The 23,140-nt window shown below is 37.0% G+C and overlaps 1 protein-coding gene across 4 annotated transcripts in view; it reads left to right on the top strand.

Annotated features, from left to right (window-relative positions):
* Window positions 1-23,140, top strand: part of ITGA4 (integrin subunit alpha 4) — a 95,038-nt gene that overhangs the window by 18,732 nt on the left and 53,166 nt on the right. For 3 of the 4 annotated variants that reach the window (XM_045034087.1, XM_003990911.6, XM_045034088.1), the window contains 12 exons: window positions 2,092-2,198; window positions 2,295-2,424; window positions 4,201-4,268; window positions 5,518-5,647; window positions 7,222-7,307; window positions 8,223-8,285; window positions 8,375-8,512; window positions 12,365-12,476; window positions 18,658-18,752; window positions 20,065-20,155; window positions 20,730-20,775; window positions 21,146-21,300. In XM_045034087.1, coding sequence (XP_044890022.1) covers window positions 2,092-2,198; window positions 2,295-2,424; window positions 4,201-4,268; window positions 5,518-5,647; window positions 7,222-7,307; window positions 8,223-8,285; window positions 8,375-8,512; window positions 12,365-12,476; window positions 18,658-18,752; window positions 20,065-20,155; window positions 20,730-20,775; window positions 21,146-21,300 — 1,221 coding nt within the window. Of the gene's footprint in view, window positions 1-1,562; window positions 1,879-2,091; window positions 2,199-2,294; window positions 2,425-4,200; window positions 4,269-5,517; window positions 5,648-7,221; window positions 7,308-8,222; window positions 8,286-8,374; window positions 8,513-12,364; window positions 12,477-18,657; window positions 18,753-20,064; window positions 20,156-20,729; window positions 20,776-21,145; window positions 21,301-23,140 lie in introns of those variants that run through there. The other variant, XM_045034089.1, reaches the window with a different exon arrangement.

Genomic DNA, 23,140 nt, shown 5'->3' on the forward strand with positions numbered 1-23,140 from the left:
GGAGTGCCTGATGATTTTGAGAATGGTCGCTATAAATATATGATAAAGTGGTACAAGTGACTAGTGTTAAGAGTTAAGTAAACAAACCCAAGTTCCACATCCTTATCCAGTTAAGCTGATGAAAAATGTAATCACCTGCCTTTGGAATTCAGTTCAGGTGGAATGGAACTGTCACATGGCAATTGAAGAGGGTAGACATAAGGTCAGTGAAAGGATTCCTAAGATACTACATCTTACTCTACCCCAAAATCACTTACTTTAAAGCATGTTAATAGGATTGTAGCTATAAAGCAAAGAAGTCACTCTAGCAAAAGAAAAAAATTATCATTGGGAAGATCACTTTCTTCTGTACAGTTTAGAAGTGCTATATTACCCATGAAAATATTTATGTTTGGTTTTCTGGCTATTCATGCATTTGCCGAAGTACCTTTTAAAATAACTTTTTTTTTTTTTTTTTTTTTTTTTTTTTTTTAGTTATTTTTGAGAGAGAGAGAGAGAGAGAGAGACAGAGCATGAACAGGGGAGGGGCAGAGAGAGGGAGACACAGAATCTGAAGCAGTCTCCAGGCTCTGAGCTGTCAGCACAGAGCCCAACACTGGGCTTAAACTTACAAACCATGAGATCATGACCTGAGCCGAAGTCAAGAGTCAGACGTTTAACTGACTGAGCCACCCAGATGCCCCTAAATAACTTTTTTTTTTTGTTTACTTATTTTTGAGAGACAGCATGCTTGTGAGTGCAAGGATGAGTGGGGGAGGGGCAGAGAGAGTGGGAGACAGGATCCGAAGCAGGCTTGTACTGACAGCAGAGAGCCTGGTAAGGGCTCAAACTCCAGAACCCTGAGATCATGACCTGAGCGGAAATCAAGAGTCCAGTTGAACGCTTAATGGACTGAGCCACCCAGGAGCCCCGCCAAAGTACCTTTTCATGTGTTTTATTCACTACTGAAAAAAATCAAGTTTTCCAGTCTTTTTTTTTTTTTTTTTTTTTTTTGGAAAATAGTCACAATAAACTAAATGTAAACTGTAGGGCAGTTTGTCTTCAATGCTAGGCATTATTAATGTTCTGCTAATTAGACACAGCCACTTTCCATGTGCTCAGTCATCACCTCCCAGCTTCAATGCTGGAATGTGACTTAAATTCTGAGGACCATATTCTTGCCTTTTATTCCTAAAGTCTCAATGCAAGAAATGTCTTTAATGGTGCGCTGATAGGGGCGCACAGGTGACTCTTGGTTTCAACTCAGGTCATGATCTCACAGTTCATGGATTCGAGCCACACATCCAGCTTTGTGCTGAGGGTGTGAAGCTTGCTTGGGATTTCCTGTGTCCCTCTCTCTGCCCCTCCCCTGCTCATTCTCTCTCTCTCTCTCTCTCTCTCTCTCTCTCTCTCTCTCTCTCTCAAAATAAGTAAACATTTAAAAAATAATGAAAGTATTCTGATAGCTTGTTCTTTAGAGTAAAGTGTCTGAGGGTTGATGGAGGGAGGTGGGTGGGGCTGGGCTAAATGGGTGATGGGGATTAAGGAGGGCCCTTGTGATGAGCACCTGGTGTTGAATCACTAAGTTCTACACTTGAAAGCAATTTTACCATATGTTAACTAGAATTCAAATAAAAACTTGAAATCAAAAATTTTAATATAAGAAAACGTGCTCTGGTAATGTTGCCTGTAATGCTAGCCAAATGGTCAAAACAAAGGCACGTTCTTTACCACAAATGACACCCTGTAATTGTATCTGCACAGCCTGTGTGGGTTTCAACTGGTCTCCCTGCGACCCTCTACCCCCAGTCGTGTTGGTTACCTGTCTTCTATATTGAGCCCATTGCTTCATGATGTTACCAGCTGGAGATGTTGTGTTCTACAAACACAAACCACCTGGTGAGAGAAAAGTTATGTTGGCACAGAGTAACTCACTGTCCCCCCCCCCCCCCATAATGTGCACTGAGTATAAGGTGATAGAGGAACAGGAGTCAAGGACGTTTTATATGTGGTGAAGGAGAAAACTTGGGGATAAGCATGTTTATTTTCTCTGTCCTATGGTTTTCAGGATAACTGATGGTATTTCCCCCCCCCCTCCCCCAAATACTGTAGGTAGCCCTACTGGAGAACCTTGTGGAAAGACTTGTCTGGAAGAAAGAGACAATCAGTGGTTGGGGGTCACACTTTCCAGACAGCCAGGAGAAAATGGCTCCATCGTGGTAAGCTATTGGGATTAGTCCACTCAGAAAATCAGGGGATCAGATATTCTGGGTGTGATGGTCACATCATTTGATCTACGTTTGTGTTTTATTCAGGCTTGTGGGCATAGATGGAAAAATATATTTTATATAAAGAATGAAAATAAGCTCCCTACAGGTGTTTGCTATGGAATGCCCCCTGATTTACGAACAGAACTGAGCAAAAGAATAGCTCCGTGTTATCAAGGTAAGGAATCATTTTGGTACTACCTGGATCAAGAAAAACAAGTGAATGCCTTTAATATTTTTTTAATTTTCAATTTTGCATATGCAGAGAGAGGAGAAGAAATCTTATTAAAATAGCTGTATTTTTAACTACTCAAAGTATTTCTTTTTTATTCAGTTGTGGTAGTGTGAGTGCAAAAAATGTGCTTTGTGCTTTTAGGAATAGAAATTTGTACGGTTACATTTGAATAATTCTAGAATTTAGTTGATAATTACCCACTTTTGCACTAAATATATTTTGAACTCCACATGAATGAGTCTAATGTCCAGAATATAGAGGACACTTAAAATCATGAAATTATGATGAAAAACTTGAGATTGAAAAGTCTGGGAAGATGAAAACTGTTTAGGTTTCTTGTTTTATCTTTAGCCTTCGAGAATATTTAGAAAGATTCAAGTGTAAGTGTAAGCAAATCTTTCCCACTCACTGTGTCTTTATTTATTTTTTTAATTCACATATATTCCTTGAAACAACAAGGGATTGGTATCTTAACTTTGAAAATTTTTCCCATGAAAATTCTAGATTGTTAGGTAGCAGTAGTGTAAGCAGAGTTGGGACATTAACACCTGAAGTGAGCAAAATTAGGGGTGAATGTCAACAGAGCGTTAAAACCTATCTTAACAGAACTAAAATTCTAAAAATGTATCCTTGGAAAACTCAGAATTAAATATATATGCATTCCATTTTCCACTTTTTCTAACCAAAATGTCCACTAACCAAAATGATCTAACCAAATGATCTAACCAAAATGATCACTACAGTGTCCAAATAACCTTTCCCTTACCTGACAAAATTTTGACCATGCATGCAAATTCAGTTATTCTGTTAACTTTGGGGTCTTCTGTGGTATGGGATGTCTTGGAAAAACTCCTAATCTCTAATTGGCCTTTGGACATCCAAGAAGACAAAAGGTGAATTTTAAATTCTTAATGAAGTGAAACTCAGTCTAGTGTTCTGTATGTTTATCCTTCTCTTTTTCTCCGGGGTGTATGGTTGACACTTTAAAACCTTCTCAGAGTAGAATTTTGTGCTGTTGTTCAGTTATACCCAGCCACATCCTGCAAAACATTAAAGTTACCTTGAACTTAAAACACCTAAAACTATGAGGAAATTTATTTTAAAAAAGGGTGGGGGGATATAAAAAGGAGTGAAAAATCATGCCCAGGACTATTAATTACAAATGACTTAATTGATTTAACTCTTCCGGTTAGCAAAGCCAAAACAAGGATGTGGGCCTGATTCTTCTATCGAGGTTTACTTACATCCGTTCCCCGGGAGAAGCAGAGCATTGTCTTCCCAGTAGGTTCCAGAAGCATCCAATTCATGGGTAGTGGGAGACCTGAACTGAAGTTGGCTGCTCAACTAACTGAGTCACCCCAGGCACCCCAGGAAATCTATTTTAATGCAGACCTGGACTGGAAGACACAAATTCTACCTCTGTCTTAGATACTCACTTGACAATTTTTTCGAGTGTATGCTGCATGTTCTTTCCATGAGAAAGAGGCAGAGGTCGCTGTTTTTATTGCTATTTTGCAGGAATATTTTTGGGGATTAATATGGAAGAGATTTTTTATCTTAAATTTTATCAAAGCTACTATCTTAAAAATGGGTTACTATAAAATATGGACTCTAAAATGTATGTTAGTAAGGATTTATAAGATAAACAAAATTATTCAAATTTTGTCTTTTTCAATGAAATCCTGAATTGTTTTTTGTTGTTTTTTTACTTCATTTTAGATTATGTGAGAAAATTTGGAGAAAATTTTGCATCATGTCAAGCTGGAATATCTAGTTTTTACACTGAGGTAATAACTCCTAAAATACAGAATTTTAATTCTTAAGATTCAGACTTCTGGTTTACAGGTGTTACGCTTTATGGTAAAAATTGTATAACACCTAAATAATAGTTTTCTTAAATTTGAGTATATTACAGCTTAATTTTCAACACTCAATATTCAACATATTTTGAAAACCGGTTAATACTTAAGATGGCTGTGTCACACAAGACCAACTAAAAGTCTACACTAAAGAATATGACTTGCATCAAAAATTTAATAAAAATAAAAGGAAGCTATTGTTATTTGCTTTAACTTATACATTTAAAATATTCAAATATGTTTTTAATTACTAGTTGAGAGGAAAAACATATGAATCCACATCTTTCATTAAAATTATGAGAATTGAGAGATTGAAGAATTTAATATCCTTTTAAATTAGACGTATTCCCAAACTCTGTTTTTCTCTAACACTCCAAGCAGGATATACAATCAAAGATCACAGTTGTATTCAACTTCCAAATCTCCCATTTTACCTTCAAAACCCATTAGGAATTTCTGGATGTTTTCTGGATCTATGTGGTCAGACTATCAAGCCTTGAGTTAACAATTTCCATAAATATTACCTAAAAAAAACACTTTATACTTAAATTGACCTTTTTATAAGGTCAGGATCATTTAGGAAATTTAGAAATATGTTAAATAGGTTTGATCGCTGTAAGTTTTCATATTTCACCAAATATATCTGTTCATTCTGACTTTACTTTTGTTTCCTTTTCCTAAATTTGTATTTATCATCAAATATGCCACCAAATTCCATTGGATTTGTTTTTTTTTCTAAGCTAACGTTGTTAAGGAAACTAGTCATTGACTCTTAGCAAATAGGAATAAATTAAATCCACTTTTTACTCTTTAGCAACACGTGATTATCTCCATAATAAGTACTAATGAATTATCCAGATTCGATTCACTTGATTAGAAACCACATTACCTGTCTCCCAAAAGCTTTCTCTAGTATTCCATGATTCTTTCTTCAATTTTAAGGTTCACTGATGAATGTGAAGGGAGAGTTTCTTCTATGAGATTGTGCTTGTAGGTGAAAATTCATTAGCTAGCTTCTCTGGCTTTTTTTCTGATATGTTTTTAAATTCATAAAATGCTCAGATTTTAGAAATGTATTATCAAAATGTATTCTTGTCACTACTTAAAATGTATATTTGGAGGAGGTTTTGAGTGGATTAAACTTTGAAATGATGATAAATTGTTTTTTTTCTTACAGGATTTAATTGTGATGGGAGCCCCAGGATCATCTTATTGGACTGGCTCTCTTTTTGTCTACAATATAACTACAAATAAGTACAAGGCTTTTTTAGACAAAGATAATGAAGTAAAATTTGGAAGTTATTTAGGTACTGTAAAAATGGACAAACTCCAGTCCTTTAGGTCTTATAGATACTATTTCTCTTACTTATGATTACTAGTCTCTTCAAAAGATCAAAATGGCCAATAGCAATTAAAGAGTTCATAAACTGTCACTTTAAGGGTATAATCAATGAAACTTTAACTTAATGATTGTAATTATATATGTTAAACATTAATATTTACTTGTTAGACTAGAGAACTGGTTTAGTTTACTCTTACAAGCTTGTATCTTGATGCAGTAAACATGTTATCGTAAAGGTTGCATCTATTGAGTGCTTACCGTATCCAAGGAACTTTTGTTTTTAAGTTTATTTATTTTAGAGAGAGAGAGAGAGAGAGAGAGAGAGAGAGAGAGAGAGAGAGAATGAACATGTGGGGGAGGGACAGCGAGAGAGGAGAAGAAGCGAGAATCCCAAGCAGGTTCCATGGGCTCTGTGCTGACAGCAATGTGGAGCTCAAACTCACAAACCATGAGATCATGACCTGAGCCAAAATCAAGAGTCAGAAACTCAACCAACTGAGCTACCCAGGCGCCCACCAAGGAACTTTTATAGGCATTCGACACGAATTCATTGAATCATGTATGAGTAAGTGTAGTTTCTTAAAGGACCAGCTGAAAGTCAGTGGGGCTATCGACAGCATTCTACACAATGAGTAACATTATGAAGCATACAGTTCTAAAAACAGCTCATTGACCTTAGCCTCATATGTTCTTAGAAAATATTTCCCAGAGTTTATTCTTGTCTTTCTCCTTCCTCTCCTCTTCCTCCCCCTCCATTGCCTCCTCATCCTGTGTAGTAGGACACTTTATAGTCTGTATTTCTACAGAAACCCAAGATTTCTCAGCATTGATTCCTGTTACAGTAAAAAGGGATGCTTTTCCCATAGCTTTTTAGAAAATACAGATCTGTTAATCATATGTGCTTCAAATGTAAGCAACCTATACTCAGAAATAATTACAATAAGAAAAAGCGGTGTTATTTTTTCCCATTCATACAGTAAGAATTCTTTTTCAAACAGAGGGAATTTGCTTACAATTCAACATTTAATTGTTTGTGGTTGAAGTATATCTTGAAGTATTATAAGAAATATAACTTAGCATTATGCCTTTTGTCTTATAACAAAATATCTTACCATTTGTGTCCTCATACGGTTTTATCACTGTAGAAAGATTCCATGGTGAAAGAGTTGAAGTTTAGGGAGTTTTTGCTTAAAGTTTAACATGTTAAATTTTAGATCTCTAAAATATTTCACTTGTAATACTAGAAGCTAGCATATTCTGGTACTACATAGAGACCAACAGACCAGATGTAAAAGTGCTCTCTTTAATTTCTAGGACTTGGAAATGAAAGCCATGTGCCTAGCTTCATAACAGACTAATAACTGCTTAAAGCATATGATAAATGAACAGTTTTGAATATTGCTATGCTAAATATTCTTAAAACCGTTTAGTGTAGTCTTTGGAATTCAGTCTCATTTGATTCTGTGAATGGATTTATGATGATATATTTTACCCATTTCAAATAATGATTCCCATGTTTGTTGTCGACTTTCTTTGAAGGCTACTCCGTTGGAGCTGGTCATTTTCGGAGTCCGCATACTACTGAAGTAGTTGGAGGAGCCCCTCAACATGAACAGATTGGTAAAGTAAGAATTACATTTTTACATTAATTCTTGACAAAACTTCAAGGAAACTGCATGAGAGAATGAGATACTAAAGGAGAAACTGCAAAAATTCTAAGGAATGAAAACTAAAAGTGATGAGCTGTGCACTGCCTTTCATGGTGAAAGTTGTATGGCTTTTAGATTAAATTTAACAGAAAAGCTTAAAGGAAAATTCTGAAAGTCAAATTGAGGCTTTTCTTTCTTTAAAAAAATTTTTTTTAACATTTTTTCATTTTTGAGAGAGACAGAGTGTGAGCGGGGGAGGGGAAGAGAGAGGGAGACACAGAATCCAAAGTAGGCTCCAGACTCTGAGTTGTCAGCACAGTGCCCGATGCAGCCTGATGCAGGGCTCAAACTCATAAACAGTGAGATCATGATTTGAGCCAAAGTCGATGCTTAACCGACTGAGCCACCTGGGTGCCCCAGAGGCTTTTCTTTCCTGTGAATAAATTGTTTTTGGAAAAAAAAAAAGATCTCAAGATGTCTAGGGAATATATTTACTGGTTACCACGTTTCTAGGTGAAGGGATATTGAGCGAGCTGTATGTTTTGTGTAAGACCAGAAACAATCAGATGTTCTTTCTGGTTCTGGGTTTTTGTTCCACTGTAGTGTGGACATCACTAAACTTTTCTGAGCCTTACTTTGGAAAGTGAGGCAAACAGCACTTTGTGCTCTAAGGGATCAAGACCATAGTCCCTGAGAAGATAGTTCAAGGAAGGCATATTAATGTGAATGTGGTTCCCTAAAGCTTTTGAATTGCACCCAAAAGGATTTTTTTTTTTTTAACTCTTTGGGCAGTTACAAGTTGTGAACGTTGATGTTTTGATCACCTGAGGATTTTTTTTTTTTTTAACGTGATAGCAGTCTCAGTTTTTCTAACTCTGTTCCTAATTGCAGGCATACATATTCAGCATCGAGGCCAGAGAACTAAACATCTTACATGAAATGAAAGGTAAAAAGGTAATGTCTCCACCTTTGGTATCACCGAGGGCTTTCGTGAATCACCCTGCTGCTTTTCTCAGTGACGGGATCTGGTTTGTTTTGGGCAGCTTGGCTCCTATTTTGGAGCTTCTGTCTGTGCCGTGGACCTCAACGCAGACGGCTTCTCAGACCTCCTCGTGGGAGCTCCCATGCAGAGCATCATCAGGGAGGAAGGCAGAGTGTTTGTGTATATCAACTCTGGCTCAGTAAGTCCAATCACTCACCAGCTGCAGGCCGTCTATGATATTATGATACAAACTGAAGTTAGTTCAGGCTTCTGAGGCTATAGATTCTCAGGCTTAGTTTACCAATGAAAGTAGAAACTCTGCTATGGTACTAATGCTCTAAAAATGAAATGGAACATTCTGGTGGATGGGAAGCGGTCCCATTTTGACATTCCAGAAGTAGGAGATTAGTTGTTCTGGTGTTTTTCTACTGACATCTTGAACTTCAAGTAAAGTTTCTTTTAGTTTTATTATAATGCAAATCTCATTTGAAAGAATGATTTTTATCTATCCCTCAAAATGTAGATTTATTATTGGTTCTGTAGTGAATGTCTTTGCTTACAAATATTATCAGAAGTAGAAGATAAAGTAGAAAATGTTTTTAATTTATTTATTAGAAAAGAATAGGAAACAAGATGTGTTTGGATAAAATGTTAATTTACACAATTTATGTAGATGATATTCTTGATATAAGAATATAAGGGAGGCACCCGGGTGGCTCAGTCAGTTAAGTGTCTGGCTTCGGCTGAGGTCATGGTCTCGCTGTTGGTGGGTTCAAGCCCCATGTTGGGCTCTGTGCTGACAGCTCAGAGCCTGGAGTCTGCTTCAGATTCTGTGTCTCCCTCTCTCTCTGCCCCTTCCCTGCTTACACTCTGTGTCTGTCTGTCTCAGAAATATTAAAAAAAAAAAAAATTGAAGAATATAAAGGGCACCTGGGTGATTCAGTCAGTTAAACATCCAGCTTGGGCTCAGGTCATGATCTCACAGTTGGTGGGTTTGAGCCTCACATTGGGCTCTGTGCTGACAGCTCAGATCCCAGAACCTGCTTTGGATTCTGTGTCTCCCCCTCTCTCTCTGCCCCTCCCCCGCTTATGCTCTGTCCTTCTTTCCCTGTCTCTCTCTTAAAAATAAACACACATTTTAAAAAATGGGCATAGTTTATTCCAAAGTAGATACAGTAGGTGTACAAGTAATTACTGCTTCTGGTTGAGTTATAAATTATGGGAGATGTTGTGGAGTAGAAACTAACCACTTCACAATTCAATTTAAAGAGTTCTGTTGACCTTATCTTGCCAGTCTGTCTTCTTGGCATTAAATAAAAACAAAGAATTGATAGAGCCTTGATGGAGTCTTCTTGGTCTGTTCCTTTGATTTAAGAGAAAGAACGGAATTGTGAGAAAAGTGACTAATTTCTTAAGGCACAGCAATTTTAGTTAGGATTCAACAAAGTAAAATCTGTTTCAAGAAAGTATTTGTAGTCTTAATCAATGGTTTTAGAGCATTTGATAAGGTCCTATATTAAGCACTGGCCTAAACACTTTATTATTTGAGAGTGAATAGTCTTATACAGTTAAAAGATTTTCAAAGTTCCGAATACAGAGCAGCAAAGTTGTTAATTGGGATTCCCTAGACTGTGTTTCCACTTAAATCTAATAGTCAAGGCATATCATCGGCAAAGTGATCATGCATATCTCCTTAACAGTGATATCAGGCATTAGGTTTTTTTGCACAGATATTTCACATTCCCCTATTCATAAATGGTCATCTTATACTAGCTACATCCTCATCATGCATAGTTCTCTTTATAAACTAAACTTTTTGAAAACAGCTTAAAAAGTAATCCTATACACCTAAAATAAGGCAGTATGTGATCTTTTTTTCCTCATTGAAGTCTTAAGCAATCCTAATGGGAAAAACAAATAAAAGTGTGTTCCTTTGATTTAAAGGGCAAGGAAGGAGCTGTACCCGTTAGGCTACCCTCTTGTTCTTCTCTCATTCCTACCTGGAGGCACCACTACTGAACATGGGGTAATTTCATAACTGATTGCAGTTTTTAACCCTTCTGACCTAGATTATTCTTTCTTTGTTCCCTTCTTACTTCCTATTTGTTACCTCTCTAAAATGGCACTAACCACTGCCTGGCAATATATTAGTTTGGCTTGGTACTGTCTGATCTTCTCCTGGAAGTGTTTTTCTACTGTTGTGTTTTTAGGGTTTGAAAGAGGACTGAAGAAATAGGTGCTCAGTAATTGTTTCTGAATGAACTGAAGGAAGAATGATACTTGAGTGAATCTTGCTTCCACCTGCTTCTACGAAAATAATTCTTAAGAGGTCGCCAGAGGTCACCATTTTCTGACTGGAGAATACTTGAAGAGTGATCACTACTTCTTGAAACCCTCTTCGTGGAACTTCAGTGCCATTCTATTGTTTTAGGTCTATACCTTCTCGTCCTCTCTGGAGCCCATTCTCCCTTCTCTTTAAATTAGGATTTCCCTTGGAGTCCAGCTTTTTCATCCCTTATTCCCTGATAAAATAATTTCTGTTTTCGGTGCCAGTGATTTTTGTCTGCAGAGATGATTCATTAAAAAAAAACACTGAGCAAATATCTGAAATGTAACAAAACCTATGGAAATAGCTGAGAATAATCTTAGTTCTGACCTCTAAGACCTCAAGTCTAGAAAAGACACAAACATGAGAGTAAAGAATTTAAGTTTAGGAGTTGTTTGGTTGGAAAGTAAAAGTGGAAGGGTATTTCGTAATCAGAAGGAAAAGAACCTGTGTGATTAGGGGATTATGAAGAGACTTATTTAAGAAGAGGAAAGGATCTATGATGATTGCATGGATTTTTTTTTTCTTACTACAAAGGAGTGACATAATCAGAGTTTAGAAAGAGGTCTGGCAGTTGTTACTGCAGTGGCTCAATATTGCAACATTATTGAATGTCTCCTTGTTTGTTTGGTTTTTTTTTCTTTTATTTTCGAGAGACAGAGCACAAGCACAGGAGGGGGGGGGGAGAGAGAGAGAGAGAGAGAGAGAGAGAGAGAGAGAGAGAGAGAAAGAAACACAGAATCCGAAGCAGGCTCCAGGCCCTGAGCTGTCATCAGAGCCTGATGAGGGGCTCACACTCATGAACTGTGAGATCATGATCTGAGCTGACCTCAAGTCAGAGGCTTAGCCGACTGAGCCACCCAGGTGCCCCTGAATGTCTCCTTGTAATAACTCATATTCCACCTTAAGAGATAGCAGTTGACCAACCCATGTTTCATTGCCGCTAGGATAAGGCTCAAGGCTAGCTTCTGTTGTGCCAACTCCTCAACTCAGAAGCCTTCAGTGGCTTCCTGTTCCCTAAATGGAAGTAAATTTCCCTCAGTATTCAAAATTCCACACCATAACACTTCGTTTTTGTTTTGTTTTTTTTTTTTTTTTTTGTCTCCTTCGTTCTACATACCATTCATAACAGCCAAATTCTTTGGAAATTTGTTTTGCTGATTGTATTCTCTGCATATTAAAATTATGTCCATCCTTCAACAGCCACCTTGAATACCATCTCTTATGAAATCTCTCCTTGCTTTTACAGTTAGATATGCTGTTCTTGATAATACAAAGCAGTCTGTGCTTCTCCGTCATTTCCGTGTTCGTGCTAAGCCTTCCATGTAACTGGGCTTCTTCAGGAAGGGGAGACTGTCTCCTACACACACTGCTTGGTCCTCCTTCGCCTCTTTCCTCTTTGCACAGTGCATTGCCTTTAGTAGAAACTCAATAAATATTTGCTAAATTGAATTATCAAAATGACTTATTGGATTTTCAAAGCCAGGGATCATGAGTTCGACAATTTTTATGTCCTCTGAGCTCTAATCATACTATTATATGTGTTGACATACTTGATAAATATTTATTGAATGGAACGGAGATGTGTGTACTAAAGCTCAGTCTGTAGTTTGTCCAACTTGTTTGAAGCATTAGAAAAAATCCATATCCAATTACAACAGTAAATCATGTGTAAAGTTGTCAGAGAGGGTTATAATGACATCTTTTCTCCCCTTTTCTGTCTAGGGAGCAGTAATGAACGAAATGGAAACAGAGCTCCTTGGAAGTGACAAATATGCTGCAAGATTTGGGGAATCTATTGTTAATCTTGGAGACCTTGATAATGATGGCTTTGAAGGTAATGAAAAGTATCTAATTTGGTACTTGACTTCTGCTTTTAAAGTGGAACATGGAAGATAATATGATTGGAGTTTTAAGTTGTTAGCCTTTGTATAGAAAATGGAGCCAAAATGTTACGCTTAAGCTCATTTTCTTTTTGGTGTTATACCTGACTTCTCCTCACTGGTTAATTATTCTTAATTGATTGCAGACTCATTAGACCAGGCTATTTAACTCTATGTACAGTAAAGACACTGACAAGACCCAACAGAGCCTGGCTGCAGAGCTGGAGCAGGGTTCTAGAAGACCCCGTTGTGCCAGGCATCCCTTGTTCAGGTGCTACGTTGTGGGACGATTTGGTGAATGGCAGGAGAGCACGCTTAGCAGTAGTGAGGGGCAGCTGGCAGACCCAGTAATATTGGCTATTGACCAACTTATATGGAAGCCACTCCCTAATGCACTAGATAGTTCTGTCATAACTGTGCCTATTGCCTGGATATCAGCCCTGCTGTTGAAATACCTGTGTCTACCAGCCTTTCCTCTTAAAATTTACTTTTTTCAGTCTAATACGGAATGGTAACCAAGTCTGGTAAAATTGTGCATAGGATGATGAATGGGTTTGAAAGGAGGGTGTGCAATTTGCAGAGTTCAGCAAATAAGTATTTGATATTTTCAGGGCTCAGAATTGTCTATCTTAATGTAATCATTAGCAATTGGTATATGGTAATAAGTTGAAACTGAGTTGGATACAGGAAATAGATGAGGGAGTACTATAAGTTCTCGCTTAATTTTTTTAATACCTCTTACGCCAAAAGGCTTCACTCTGTTTAAAATGTGTTGGTCTTTGGGGTGCCTGGGTGGCTCAGTTGGTTGAGCGTCCGACTTTGGCTCAGGTCATGATCTTGCAGTCTGTGAGTTCGAGCCCTGTGTTGGGCCCTGTGCTGACAGCTCAGAGCCTGGAGCCTGCTTCAGATTCTGTGTCTCCCTCCCTCTCTGACCCTCTCCCACTCATGCTCTGTCTCTTTCTCTCTGTCAATAATAAATAACCATTAAAAAAATAAAATGTGTTGGTCTTCAAGAAGAAAGTTAGTGGGTTACTGACTATATATTTTGAATACTTTGAATATACATTGAATAGATATCACATATTGAATATGTGGACTCTATTAAATGTAAGGTAATACAAATATTACCATTTCTAGAGTTTTACTATCTTATTAAAAATAAAGGAAATTAAGTATATATTTTTAAGGTTATGGTTACATGTAAGCTTTACATTAAAACTTCTATAAGGTTTTATTATGCTGTATTTCACAAGAGTCAGCAATTCTGATTTTATTGAGCACTTACTTTGTGTCAGATGTACCATGCCAGGTGGAGAGTATATGCCATAATAAATGTAAACAAAAGAAATAGTGACACCCTTTTCTATAATTCTAAAATCAAATGGAATATAAAATTAAGACATTAAAAAAACCTTAAGTGGTGAAATTTAAGGAATTTACCTAATAAATATCTATGGATAAAGCCATGTTTATGCACCTTGACATTTCATAGATATTATGAGATAATGCAGTTCTTTCCTTGAAAAAGAAAATCATTCAGTAAGATACTTACTTTGTTATGATCCCTTATACATCTTGTTTTAATTGACACATTTGAGGAAGACCATTTGCTGTTTTGAATGTACTAAAATGAAACATGGGTGAGTGCACATGAGAAGTGTTTTGGTTTTTTTTTTTTTGGTGGCATCAAAATGTCAATGACAAACCTGAATTCTTAAAATCAGATATAGTGGTAAAAAGGTCATGGACATTACTCCTGTAGCGAGGAGAATCCCAGGCAGTTTTCCAGTGGCGTGTGAAGGACAGAAAGTGTTCTGTCCATGAGACTTAGGAAGAAGAACTAGGGGAGACCTTGGGGGTACGAGGCGGTCTTCCAGACTGCATGTGACAACCTAGGTTTCAGACAGCACTTTGTGTCCTAAAGTCTTCGGCTCTTGACTCCTAAAGGTAATGGTCTTATGTGTTCTATTCAAACACATATGATTATATGATTTAGGATTCTATTCAAATGATTAGTTCTCATATTTCAGTATATTTTTGTGCTATTACAATTTCATTTATAATTTACCTCATATTTACATTTAGTGACTCTATTAATGCTGATACACTTCAATGCACGCTTGTTTATCTTTTTCTACTTTATCAGTTCTAATTTTTTTTTTTTAGTCTTATTGAAATGTGACTGAAATACATCGTGTAAGTTGAAGGTATACAACAGAATGACTTAATATACGGATGTAGTACAGAATGATTACCACCTTGCGTCTAGTTAACATCTATTCCCTCACAGTTAATTTTTTTTCCTTGTGATAACTTAAGATCTACTCTCTTAGCAACTTTGAAATAGATGATACAATATCGTTCACTCTAGTCATTACACTGTACCTTGCATCTCCAGAACTGTATCTTAGAACTAGAAGTTTGTACCTTGACCTTTTCACCCAATTCCCCCTACCCCTCAACTCTGGCAACCACCAATCTGATCTGTTTCTGTGAGTCTGATTTTTTTTAGATTCCACATGTAAAAGTGAGATCCTACCATGTTAGTCTTTCTCTGACTTATTTCACTGAGTAAAATGCTCTGAGTTCATACATGTTACCACAAATGACAGGATTAATTTCTTTTTTATGGCCAAGGTAGCCTTTTATTTTTGCCAATGAGTAAGCATTTTGCATGTTTTCGATCTTTAAAATTTTTTTTTTTTTTTTTAGCGTTTATTTATTTTTGAGACAGAGAGAGACAAAGCATGAACGGGGGAGGGTCAGAGAGAGGGAGACACAGAATCTGAAACAGGCTCCAGGCTCTGAGCTGTCAGCACAGAGCCCGACGCGGGGCTCAAACTCACGGACCACGAGATCATGACCTGGGCCGAAGTCGGCCACTTAACCGACTGAGCCACCCAGGCGCCCCGCACGTTTTCGATCTTAACAAGACTGTGCTGATTTGCAAGTGGGCTCAGCGTGTTGTACTTCTTCACTGAGGTTTTTAATTCTTCTCTACCATATCTGCCTCGGTGAGAAAGCAAGAAACCTTGTCTTGTATTTATTTCCCTATTCTTTTACTGCATCTTCTATCTTATTTAATTATTCTGGAGTAGATGGGTGAAGTTACTTTTTGTTCATGGCAGTGTGTGGGATTGTGTAGAAAGGGGATGAAAATCTCACCTGTTCTTTTAACTTCCACGTCCAGTCACAGATGCAAACAGACTTAAAGTCCTTACTATTCACACTTTCGTGGTGCTTTGTAGAGGAGACAAGTTATTTTTGCATTCATTATATCCTGTCCTTTTTCTTTTTTTAATTCAATAGGAAAAATCAGGCTGAATTTCCTGTGTACTTAGAAAAGCAATGAAGGCCATTTTCTAAGGAGATAACCAATTTGGCAAGAGTCCAGCATAAAAATCTCATCAAGAGTGTGAGGAAGTTAGGGAATAGGTACATGAATAAACCTACATGATGGACACAACTGACAGCATTTTGGATTTCATCCATAAAATTGATACGGAAAAACCACTTATATTTTGGCTTAAGTTTTTTCACCTTGAGCATTGACTTCTAGACTGTATGTTTGAATATTTTTTAAGCAGAGCCATAATGAAGTATAAGCTGTGTATTTATGTGCCCCTGAAATGTTGATATATTATCACGTCATTAATTGAGCAGTTCTTTTGACTGCAGGAGTTTGTGGGAGAGGAAAACACTGGAGATAGTCTGTAGTGTTCATGATTCCGTAGAGCATGGTTGATGGGTGAACACAGGCTCTGGGAGCCAGACCGCAGCACTTATATCCCAGCTTCTTCATATCCTAGCTCTGTGCCCTTTAGCAAGATACACTCTGTGCCTCAGTTTCCTCATCCAAGTTAGAATCAAAAAGTACTTATTTGATAAAGTTTAAGAGTTACATGAGAAAAGCCCCTACTACAGTGCCTGCATTATAATAAAATTGTGTTTATTTCCATTGTTAGCTGATGTTAAAATTATTTTGATTATGCCAATAATTGTTACAGTTTGCACTAACAATGAAATAAAATGTTCTAAAAATTGTCAGTGTTTTGCTCTATATGTTGTGTCCCAAACTGACTTGGATAGGCATGAAAAAAACATTATTAATAATACGTATTTTCCTTATTCCTGTAACGTTTGCTAACATTTAGTATGTTCTGTAACAGATCCAAATGTAATCCTAGGAAATAAGAATTTGGATCTCTATATAAGAAAGGAAAAAACTGAATATAGTCCACAAGTCTTCTGCTTGAAATGACATTGATTTGGGCTTTTTTATATTTCATTTGAAAGGGCACATCTGTATCGTGTCAAGACTTGTGCCTTTCATCACTAGTGCTAGTGACTTATTGCGAGAATTTCTGTGTGTCAACAGCTTCATAGCCCCAGGCTTGTTAGCTTTACGTATCATTGAGAATGAAGATCCAGGACTCTAGTTTACTAATGATGTAGCCATAGTAGTTGAAGTATAAACCAGCCCTGACTACTGAGATCTGTGACAGGTCTTGCCTTCAGTGGCCACGGGATGCTTTCCCCCCACTCCTTCCCTTACCTCCCTCTTCCTCTCTCCTTCTCTCTCTTCCTTCCCACCCCTTCCCCTTATGTACCTGTGAGTATTTAGTTTGCACAGGTGTGGCTCCAGCTATTTCAAACTCATTGCCATTGTTCCTGTGTCCCATGCTGCCCCTTAGTCCCCTGTCATGATGCAGGCTATTGTCTCTGTCTAAACTGCCTTTACCCTTTTTTTTTTTTTTTCTCACCTGGCTATGACCTGTCACTACTTTAATCTCGGCTTGGGTGTCCTCTTCTATGTGAAGCCTTTCCTCATTTCTACCACCTTCTCATATGTGGTGCTTTTATTCTGGTTTTACGTTCTCTTCTTCCCTGCTAGACCACAGTCCCTTTTCATGGCCCTCTCCTGTATGGCTGGTTTCTGTCAAATGCCCAGAATACAGTAGGTGCTCCATAGTTTTCCACTGAATAAATCAACAAATGGGTGTAATTGCACATGAGGATTTAAAATAACTGGCACAAGTCAAAAGAGCACAACCTTATTATGTTTAAACAATATATAAAGTATATCTATTATTTACTTTTAGATGCCATTAGAAATTATACAGCATTTGGCATAGAATCATATCAAAGAGGTATTTATTCTCATTGAAATAGCAGTCAGCAATTACCACCGTAGCTGTTAAAAAGTTTTCAGATCTGATAAACTAAGAAGTATTGACTATCATGAAAGCAAACTTGCTGTATTTTGGGTTTCTATGAAAGTAATAAAACATTGCATGTAAATGAACCTATGACTAAACCCAAATAAATGTAAAACTAATGAAATGCTCTTGCAGCTGTAGAAAATTATTTTTCTCCTGTGTGTTGTATATTTATGGCCCTTAAGCAATCATGTCATTCCTAGTTTGTTTTCTTTTGCTTATGTCAGTTGATGAACTCTTTTATTTTTTCTCTTGGCATCATAACCTGATACGAATCTCCATAAAGCTGTAAAGATGATGTAGTCATTGCTTTACAGAACAAATTCAGTTTCCGAAATCCAGTTTGCATGTTTATACATGGGTGGGTGGATACAGATGTTCTTAACAAATACCTTAATTACTTTCATTAGAACAGGAATTTAGAGGTCATTTTGCAAATAAAGTAAAACCCAGAGCTCAAAACAAGGACTCTTATGGTTATAATATTCACAGATGATAATTTATTATGTGCTCAGGTCTGCTCTAAGCACTGTACATGAGTTATGTCCTATGCTGAGGGTGAGTTCTCTCATGATCCCAGGCTATCTGTGAAGGAACTGAGATACAGGTTAAGAAGAGGGCCCTGCTGGGGGTCATGCTTTGGTGGTTTGGCTCTAGAGGCTGGGCCCTTAACCATTACTAGAGTGTCTTTCAGAGCCATTTGCTCTTTTTCTTCCATGCACAGACTGTTTTATACCATTCTGCACATTGTTATGATGACGGATGCATCTTGTGATGTTTGTTTTCTGTGTAGTGAGTTTTCATTTCTTGATAAGGAACTTTCATATGTGCTATGAATTAAGTAGCATGAAAGTCTTCAGAGTTGCATTCTTTCTATTAAGAATTCATTTTTTCTGCCATTTAAATCCTTGAACAGATGTTGCAATTGGAGCTCCACAGGAAGATGGCTTGAGAGGTGCTATTTATATTTACAACGGCCGAGCAGATGGGGTCTCACCAACGTTCTCACAGGTAGGATACTATTCTGCTTTCAAGAGAAGCACTGATGATAAACGGTTCCTGAAACTTCCAGGGTTAACGTAGATTTATTTTTCTTAATTTCCTCTTTCAAGTACTTAATGTATTCTATTTCACCCTTTTTCTTATAATAACAGTAGTTGGTCTCATTTTGAAGGTCATTAATAACTCTTTGGAATCACATGTTTTCTCCATAACTAGGAGTTCTGGTTCACGTGCATTCTAGTTTGTATTTAATCTAGTAAGGATTTCCTCTGGGGGCTCTTGGGTGGCTCCACCTCTTGATTTCGGTTCAGGTCGTGATTTCTTGGGATTCTCTTCCTACCTCTCTCTCTGCCCCTGCCTCCCTCACACACATGCATGCGTGCTCTCTCTCTTGCTCTCAAAATAAATAAACTGAAAAAAAAAACATTTCCTCTGCATTCCATCAAATTTATGTTCTGAGATAGTATCCGTACTCTTTCAGATAAGCCCATGTGGATTTGATTAACTGTGTCTTGCAGTGTGCCTGAAGCCCCATGTTTCAGGGAGGTCGCACAGGGAGAGCAAGCACATGATACTCTGATTCTTTCAGGAAGCAGCCGCAAGATGGGAGCTTTTAATAAAGTTCCCTGGTCTAACTCTGACTTGACTTTTGTCTTTCGATCAATCGGGCTATTTCAGTGTATAGGAAACACTCCATACATATGCAGAGAAGAAAAGTTTTTCCAAAGATCTTTTTGTGGAAATATTAGCTAATACTGTTATTCTTGATTGAGCAAAATAGGTAAATGGTTCTCCATATTGAACATGAAACCTCTGTACTTGTCTAGTAAAAACTATTGACTTTCTTAGTATGAATAGTGGCCAGACACGAATAAATCTATCCGGATGTGAAATTAGACATATGGAATAGGAAACACGTGTCTGATGTCAGTTGTCACACGCTAGGAAGCAATCTGGCCAAATGGGGTGGCTTTCATCATAAGCCTGAGTAGTAGGGAAATAAATACAAAGCCTGAAAGAAGACTGGGGAGAGAGAGAGAGAGTCAGGACTGTTTAAGATCCCTTCTGTATAATTTTCTCTTTGTGACTTTTTCTAGTCAGAAAATGATTTTTTTCATGGCAAAAAATAGATGTTATCTGCCCAACTCAAGCTGGCAACTTTCATTTCTTTTAGATGCAAGTATTTGACTTAAATGCATTTTGTTACTAAATGTGCCTAGGTGTTGTAAGGCTCATGATTTAACTAGATCGTTGCTGCTTTGAGATATTCTTTGAGATATTTGAGTGTTAAACAACTGCTTCCTACTTACCGATTTTTCAGAGAATTGAAGGACTTCAAATCAGCCAATCATTAAGTATGTTTGGACAGTCTATATCTGGACAAATTGATGCAGATAATAATGGATATGTAGGTGAGTATTAAATTGACTATTTCATAAATTGAAATGAGCTCTATTGGGGTGTTGCCTTATTACAAAGTACATAGAACTGGTATGGAAAAGTCCTAATTTACTGGTAATTTGTTTCTTTCCTTTTTAAAGCTTTTTTGAATGCAAGGATGGGTCAGAAATGATCAAATAATTAGTTGTACCGTGTTAGTTACTTGACATTTTATTCCTTGTTCTTGAAAAAATGAAAGGCACCCATGAAAATCAAACATGAGGTGCTGGAAAAAAAGACACGTTTTTGTACCTTGAGAGGAGATTCCTGGGTGACTATGTGTAGTCTAAACGTTGAATTTTTTAGTAAACTTTATAAGTTTTTATCATAAAGTTTGTTTACATTATAAAGGGATGAATGTTATTACAGATGAATAGACTCAGATAAATGTGGAATGAATCCTAAGATGTAAGTATATCTTTTGTAATTAATTTTCTGTAAATAGTGTTTTGATACAGTCATAAGGTGATACATAGGTATTTGTGGCTGGAAAGCAATTCTCTTTGACTAATGATGTTCATTAATCTGTTGTTTTTCATCCTCCAGATGTGGCAGTTGGTGCTTTTCGGTCTGATTCTGCTGTGCTGCTGAGGTAAGGTTGATGCATTTCACTGCTTAATGACAGTTGGGCTTAATTGTAAATGATGGGAGGCAGTTTTTAAAATTGGCAGTGGTGGTGACCTCATAATGCTTTTTTCTTGGTATTATGAAATTTTATTGAACTTTAGGATTGTATTTCCATCTTACGTGGCTATTATAATTAAATCCTCAGGCAAAGTCAGTATTTTTAGAAACTCAAATGAAAATTTCTCTTGATTCATTCACAGAAATGTAATTGAGTATATATGCACTTTCTACTAATAAGGCAGTTTCATGAAGTTACTTGGTCAATGGAAACTGAAAAAACAAATCCAATTTTTTCTAAAGGAAAAGTAATATTGCTAATTTTATTTCCTTCTTAGGACAAGACCCGTAGTGATTGTTGAAGCTTCTTTAAAACATCCTGAGTCAGTAAATAGAACAAATTTTGACTGTGTTGAAAATGGATTGCCTTCTGTGTGCATGGATCTAACACTCTGTTTCTCATACAAGGGCAAAGAGGTTCCAGGTTATATTGGTAAGGATGGCCTTACAGAATTTACCCCGAGTGTGTACTTCACTCATTAATCTCATGGTCGTCTTCTGAACCCTGACATTGTTTCACCTTAGAGGTGAATACTCCTTTCTGCCTCATCTTTTGGATTCTCAAGTTACTCTAACCAATGAGTGGGCAACAGTAAGAGGCTGTATATAGTTTTCTGAAAATTATGACAAGAAGTAAATCAGAAGTATCACCTTGCTGTATTGGGGTAGGCTAAACTGAGCTTAATATATGAAATATCTTTAGAATAGAAAGAACATTACCACAGCTTCTTCTTTGTTTAACTGGGCTCCTTTCACAGCTGGAGCTGGCTTAAATTGGAAGTCCTGAGAGGGAGATTGTTCTCTTTATATTTTGTCTTTTGAGTGAGTGAAGAAGCTTATCTCAAACCTAGACGTTGATTTCAATTTCCATAAATAACACACATCTCTTGAGGATTTCCTATGACTGTCAGCTTCTGAGAGCCATGTCCATTCCCTTTATATAGGTAGCTCTCAGTTGCCCGCTCTGGAGAAGAGAGTATTGATAGGGCTCATGCAAAATTGTGGTTAATCTCAAATCACATATGTGTGACTTTATGCACATTAAATTTTTTCTAGCAGGTTATGTTCCTAATTATGTTATACTTAAGCTAGTATTAGAATAACTACTAATGAAACTAGCCAATGGTAGGAGAGTGGCATACTTGGGTTTATTATTTGGACATTAAAATTAGATAAACTTCATGAGCCACCCAGAACCTATCCAGAGTTGATTGTATTGATGACCCTGCAGACTCTCATCATCTAAACATCACAAAGGGCAGCAAATACACTGAATCAAACTATGGATATGTAACAGAAATCTCCTTCTGAATCAGCCTACAATGAGAGGTATAGAATGAGCGTAGTGTATCTACTTTAGAACAGACTCACTTTTCATTGTGCACTGCAAAAGTCCTGGCTAGGCATACAGTAGTAGGAAAGTGGGCAAAACTTTAACCTGGTTACAAGAAGTGGCATTTTCAGGGCATGACCCCAGTAACACAGACAAATTGATGGATTAGCTGAAAGACAGACGTTGAATTGATACGACTATCTCCCTTTATGTAAAATCCGTGTTTGTTGTACTACCGATTCCATTGTGACCAGATATTTTTTAAAATGGTTGAAAACAAATGTATGACACTCGTAAATAATCACAGCGCTGTTACAAAAGCAAGCTTTAGAGTTGCATAGAATGAGTCCTTGGGAGAAATAATTCACATGGTAAGCATTTTTCATAAAAGCCGATGTTTTGCCACTTACTGTGAATGGATTTTTATTCACCCTTTTTTCCTTTACTTTTTGCCTGAACTCCTGGTGATGAATTGTGGATGGCTGTTTCAATTACTCTTTCATCTCTGAGACACTGAATCTCCGCTATTGTAATTTTGAAGCCAATTGATTGGGACTTCATTGTTTATTTTATAAATAAAAGTCAGGTTAAAAGATTTATTTGAAACCTGTAGGAGTAATACAGGTTTTATCCTTAAGTTTCCTTGAAAAAAGTAGATAAAATTGCTCCGAAAGAATAAGTTACTCCCAAGATGTAAATGAAAACTTCAGGAATTATATAAATTCTTTAAAATATCACTTTGAATTTATTGCTCCTATATAATGAGCGATATCTCAGCAGACTGTTAATGTAGCTTGTTTTGCAAAAAATTCTTTTAGGTTAAAAAAATCGCTCTTTCTTTGTAATATCTGTCTTGGAATTTTTTTGGATACTTATTAGATTTCCTTATATTTTTGCTTATTGAGGACATTCTTCAGCAGATGATTGTCTACTATGTGAT

Source organism: Felis catus, chromosome C1 (assembly GCF_018350175.1).
Source record: "Felis catus isolate Fca126 chromosome C1, F.catus_Fca126_mat1.0, whole genome shotgun sequence".
Taxonomy (NCBI): domain Eukaryota; kingdom Metazoa; phylum Chordata; class Mammalia; order Carnivora; family Felidae; genus Felis; species Felis catus.